General features: G+C 33.1%; 1 protein-coding gene across 1 annotated transcript; it reads right to left on the bottom strand.

Annotated features, from left to right (window-relative positions):
* Positions 1-4168: 4168 nt before the first annotated feature.
* On the bottom strand, positions 4169-5287 carry LOC134687850 (uncharacterized). Its single transcript, XM_063548308.1, has one exon. It carries the CDS (start codon positions 5285-5287, stop codon positions 4169-4171), a length of 1119 nt encoding a protein of 372 aa, XP_063404378.1.
* Between the last annotated feature and the right edge of the window lie 1226 nt (positions 5288-6513).

Below are 6513 nucleotides of genomic sequence, written 5' to 3' on the forward strand. Positions count from 1 at the left end.
AAAATCGCGACTTCCGGATAGCGTACAGAATAGTATCTACACAGTGATATACATAAATGAGAAAAGTGTATGTGACTATGATGCAGAAATACTACCACTCAAACATGTCATTAAGGACATCCAGTATTATAGTATATAAGTAATTGTGGTATACCATAACACTCCTTTTATTCATATCTAAATTTAGAAAACTGGTCATTCAAAATGTATAATTTCCGTTGTGTCTGGGCAACATAAATTTTTTGATTATATTCGGCAATGAATAATTTATAACAAACTTTTGAAAAACCTCCGTTTATCAATTTTGAATTTATTAAGTCTTTTTTGATTTATGGCTATCCAACGTGTTTAGTCTTCATACATTCTTGGCATTTCCTGATGAAGGTAACACTAGAAAAGCTTTTCAAACGCATACAACTTATAGCGTTTTATTTTTCTTACTTTATATTCGTTTTGTTAAGTTTTAAAGACTAAGAAACTACTTTTGTACCAAAATGTTACAATGAATAATCGTTTTTACTACATGAGGAACACATATTTTCGGAGATTTTATTTTATAAACTGAGCTATCTGGAATGTGAGTCAAAACTGGTAGTCCGTTTCTTTTGTTTTGAGTTATGTGTATAAAAGTCTTTGAGTTGAAAACTGACGATAAGGTATACACTTTAGACTATTAAGGTCACAATGTATAATTTTTTTACAACTATAAATCAAAGTACAATCAGGATTATAATTTAATACACCAGACGCGCGTTTCGTTTATATAAGACTCATCAGTGACGCTCAGATCAAAATAGTACTAAAGCCAAACAAGTATAAAGTTGAGGAGCATTGAGGAACCAAAATTTAAAAAAGTTGTGCCTTAGCAATATGAGTAGGACAATTTTCAGGTTATTAAACACCAAACGTTTTCGTATCTAACATGGGATAATGAATGGTATTACATAATAATATCCGATCATGACATTTTCTCACCTTAAACTTTCACACTTTTAGTTTTTAGAATATCCTTCTTTCACAGATACACAAGTATTGGTAGATTAATGAGAGTTCATTTACTACAACTGTTTCACCTAAATTTAAAACATTGTACAAAATGCTGTCATTAAGTAGCGTTTAAGTTTTATTCATCATTGGTTTAGTCAGTTCTGATCAATGTTCAAGTACAGGAACTGAGATTCAAAATGCAAACTTCGGCAATACAAAGCTTGATTTGGACAGTTATAGAGATATCGATCAAACAATTTCGGAAATGAAACATGCAACGGATCGGATGGAACAAAAATTGCACAAAATATACACAGGTAATAATCCAAATGAAATCAATTTTCCATTTTATACATAGAAAGTTTGTTGCACACATAATTATATATCAACGTTGGATAGGATGAACTCGATCATGCATAAAATAAGATTGATCTATTGTTTGTTGCTTTACGTCCAATGGCAAATATTTTATGTATGTTCAGGACGAAAATTGAGTTGAGTAATTGAAAACAAAATTTAAGACTTGGTAAGTCTTTTTTCACTTTTTTACCAAGACATGAATAACTTTTGAGATTTTGAAAGTTGGCAGTTTGGTAAGCTTGATGTTAAAAACGCCAAATAAAGTACGAAGTTGAAAAGCATGGAGGACCAAAAATTCCTAAAAGGTTTGCCAAATACAGCTATGGTTATCTTATCCGGAGAAAGAAAAGACTTAGTATTTCGAAAATTCATTGATTTGCTCGAATAAAAAAAATGTAGAAAGGTCAACTAAAGTACGTAGTTGAAGAGCGAGAGTGAATGATAGACATATTTGAGTGCCGGTATGCGAAAGGATTTGGGTGACTAATTTAAAAAGTGTTTTTTCTCTGAGGATGACAGACGCATTTTCGTGAATAGAGGGAAGGTTTGTGAGAGTAAATGAGATACTGATTTGCGTGTGGAAATGAAAGGGATTTCATGTTGGAATGAGAGAGGGATTTGCGTTAGGGAATGAGAGAGAGATTTGCGTGTGGTAATGATACACGGATTATGCATGTTGGAATGAAAGAGGGATTGCCAGACTAAACAGTAGACCTTTTATGCGTTTGATTGAGAAAGATTGCGTGAGTGAGTGACAGAGGAATATGCGAGAGTGGCTGTTGGTGACGTTACAGCTCTTACAATTGCTTCTGGTTTTAGTGAGGGAATAAAAGAAAGAAATGAATTAGAGGAATAAATTGAGCGAAGACAGAGACAGGTAGACTTTAAGTTAATGGAAGAGATGGATTTAATGAGTGAATGAGAAAAAGAATTGATGGAGTGATTGTATCAGTAAAGATGAAGCGAGGTACGTAATACCTTCTTTTCGGTTATAACATGTGCGGATTTGATTGAAAATCACTATTACATATGACTTAAAACAGTAACTAAAAGCAAACTATTGAACAAATATCTTGTACAAACATGATTTATCAACACACAATTTGATAATTGTTCTTTGATTGATATTTACTTTATCTGATAATGATAAACAGTCATATTCTTATGAACGTAGAATCTATTTGATTTTAGTGTCATGTACAATTGAGCCTTGTCAGAACGGAGGAACATGCGAAAATGGCACATGTCTATGTAAAGATGGCTTTGCCGGATCAAACTGTTAAATAGGTTTGTTATACTTTGTATTTAACTCATATGGGTATAGCTTCCTATCAACAAGTGCATTTCATATTGAAATATATCACCTTACCCATTAAGCATACAACATTTAATTGAATTAGTATACTTGTATGTGATTCCACCCTGCAAATGACAAATTGTAGCTTTTTGATACAATGTACAATCCTAGTTACAAAAGCCATTTAATTAAATGTAAAAGAAAAACATAAGCAACACTTTAAAACTTTTTACAAATAAGGCAGTTTTGCCATTTGTCTCACTGAGAAAACTATCCAATGACACATAAATCTTAAAATCTAGTAGGTATCAACATATGGAATCATTTAAAGACAAAGATCTATACAATATGATAGCAGTTATAGTGTAAGACATTCTATTCTTAAGTAAAGAATATTATGATATTGATATAAATGTCTGAAGTTTTCACATATTTTATGATTGAATGATAATGTCACATGGAACATGAAAATCAACAACATAAACTAGATAATATTTGAGTAACCACACAACATTAGTAGGTATTACCTTAACCTTTTTCCCCTTGCATACATAGGCTATAATAAAACAAAACAATATATTCATATTGCCGATAACCCCGACAGCTTGAAGGACACCGGATTTTAATAAGATGAAAATACAATTCATTAGCATAAATACATAAAAAAAATCAATACAATTATAGATGATTACTGAATGCTGATATATGACATACATGTAGTATATTTAGTTAAATACCAAATAATAACAAAGGCTCTTTCATCAACGATCCCGCCGGCCTGGAAAAACCAACCGAAACGAGTTAACTCGGGTCAAACTACATTAAATACCAAATATATAGTGGAAAAAAGTTGGAAACCTGCGTCCAAACCCTTTGCTCGGAAGACCGTCTCTAGAGGTATACTTCTACAGTATATACAAAATTTGAGTTACAATAATTCGTAACAAAAAAACACTAACCATGATCAGAAACATGAATTAAACAAAAATGTTACATATCTGAAATATGTAAAAATAAACTTGACACTACGACTGTTGGGTAGAAAGTGAAGGCTTTCGAAATATTTTCCCGCACATGAAATAGGAGCAGCGGGTATATTAATAAAACCATGTTCCTTGATAAATGCGCTCCATCTGTTGAAACTTAAAAAAGTATGTCTTGTTCGTATTGTTACTTCTTGAGTTGAAAAGAAATGACGACATCTTTCCGGTTAAATCATAAAGAATATGGTCTTTAGAAACTCCGCTTGCCTCCACAGCTGCTCCGACATTCTGCTTCAATCCTATTCCTGTAAAATAGAATTACTTAATCAAAACGCTAGCCTCATAGCTATCAATCTGAATTTCAGCAACCCTGTCTTGAAAACACCATTTTTCCTGCCCCCTTGACGATACAATTATTCTGTGGTAAATAATAAATATTTCTCACAAAATCGAAAAATTCACCATCTCTATGTAAAATAGGCCAATAAGGGGCAGAAGTCCACTCAGGAACGACCAGTGTTCCTTTTGATTTATCTTGTTTTTATTTATTCAGAGTTTTAGTAATTAAGATAGGTGGCGGTACGAGCCAGTTTACATCGTTACCCCAAAACTGAGTGAAAGCATCTACAGCTTCTGTCCCTGGACACCATACTTTTGAATTAAATCTTTCACACTGAGAGTTATAGTGTGTAGCAAATCTGTCTACAGTACAAATTTCCCATAAATTACACAAATAATGATAAATTGAGGGTTCTATTCCCCAATCGTAATGATCCATGACTCTGCTCAGATAATCTGCATCATTATTTTCAGTTCTTGGTGTCCAATAAGGTGTTAAGTTAATCTTTTGAACTTCGCAAAAATCAATAATAGAGGTATCAATTGATTGTAATTTCAATTTCTTGCTACCTACTTTCAAAATATGCTCAACATTCTTGTTATCGGAATTAATTTTAATTTGTTTGTTTTCAGTGACATTAAATGTCTTTAATACCCTTCTGACACATTCTAATTCTCTCCATGTAGAACTTTCACCCATTTCCGGTTTGGTCCAATTACCAAATGTTTCAAAATTCTCAAAATGAGAATCAGCAAAAGGTGTAGTATAACCACCAAAGCCCACATCTGAGGCGTCACAAAAAATCTCACAGTCAAACAAAGTATTGACTGTTACCGTGCTTATCTTAGCACCTACTGTATTTATATTTCTACAGTGAAGATTCCAGTACATTAATTCGCTTAAAGCTTCGTGCGTTATTCTGCCACAAGCTTGCCAACTGGCTTTAGACATAACACAATCATAAATAAATCTAGTATTTCTACGTACTACATTGCCAAAAACGGCGTGCATTGAAATAAGCTTACCAACAATACTTGCTATAAATCTAGCTCTGAATAAAATCTTTCCATTAGTCACTTGAAACAAAACAAAATTCAAATATTTTTCTAATTTCTCTATCCTATCTTCCTTGACAAATATGTTACCATTTTTGATATCCCATGTGAAACCGAGCCAATCTAATTTTTGACAAGGAAACCAGTGAGATTTTTTATGCGCTATTAAAAAAGCCAAATCTTCTAATTGAAGTTTAACTTGTTTACTACACTGTAAAGCAGTGGCAAAATCTTTATCACCAGCAAGACCATCATCTAAAAACATTATAATTCTCTTGCCTTGAGATCTGAAATCTTTAACCACTTCTCGCAAAACCTTTGAAAAAATATACCCTGCGGTTGAAATTCCAAAGGGTAAAACAGCAAACACAAAATATTTTACTGTATTATCAAACAGCCATGAAAACCCTGAATACTGTTGATGCTCTTTAAATATCTCAAGATTATGATATGCCGATTTTAAATCATAGCTGAATATGAAATCATTTTCATTGAACAGTTCTCTAGCGACTTTACAATCTTCGTATTTAAACCTGTATTTAAATAAGTGTGGATTTATGTGACGACAGTCAAGGACGAGTCTGGGTTTACTCGATTTGTTGAAAGCTACCGTAAGTGGGTTAACGACTAACGGTATAGTGCCTGCTTCTTTAATACAACCTTTTTTCAATAGATTAAAAATATCTGATGAAACAAAATCTTTGTTGTCTAATGAAGATTTGTTATTTTTAATATGTAAACGATCAGGTTCTGTTTTAAACGGTATATTGTAACCGTTCTCGATTATGTCGAGAATGTATTGATTATCAGTTATCAATTTCCATTTATCTAACCTGATTTTTAATCTACCTACAGGTGTGCCAGGTAAGTATAAAACAGTATCAGATGACAACTGTTCAGTCGTTAAATTCTTGTTTTGTAAATTGTACTTGCTCGTTATTGAGACAGAGGGTAAAATACTAGTAGTACATGTATGTTCAAAACTAACATTATTTCTCTTAGATTCAGATGATAACAAATCGTTATTTAAATGTAATAAATTGAATGTACTTATCTTTGATTTCTTATTTTGTGGACAATTATCACTTCAATGGCCTCTGTTTCCACGAGTGAAATATCTACCAGGCTTGTAGTTTGAGTTCTTGTCTTCAGAGCTCCTGTCTTTGTTAAAAGGAACTGGTCTTGGACGCTTTTTTGCCTTTTCCGCTTTAGATTTTCTTTCAGCTCTAGATTGGGCTCTATTCATACGTTTCTCGTCCTCAGAATCGTCTGCTATAGGATTTGTAATGTATTCCTGCACTACACGCCATCCTAACTCGGAAGAATCCGCTGACTTAATAAGCTTCTGACGCTCTTGAACTAAGTCTATACCTTCCGATATCTTGTCTTTTGCCGCGGCTACTTTTGAGAGGCTGACATCAGGAGTATCCAGCAAGGAACGGGCCTCCGTTAACTTGGAAATTACTTTTACACTGTGACGAAACTGGTTTG

This window comes from Mytilus trossulus, chromosome 10 (genome assembly GCF_036588685.1).
Source record: "Mytilus trossulus isolate FHL-02 chromosome 10, PNRI_Mtr1.1.1.hap1, whole genome shotgun sequence".
Taxonomy (NCBI): domain Eukaryota; kingdom Metazoa; phylum Mollusca; class Bivalvia; order Mytilida; family Mytilidae; genus Mytilus; species Mytilus trossulus.

Coding starts and splice junctions, on each gene's coding strand:
- LOC134687850 (XM_063548308.1), bottom strand. CDS start 5,287: ATGTTTTTAGATGATGGTCTTGCTGGTGATAAAGATTTTGCCACTGCT.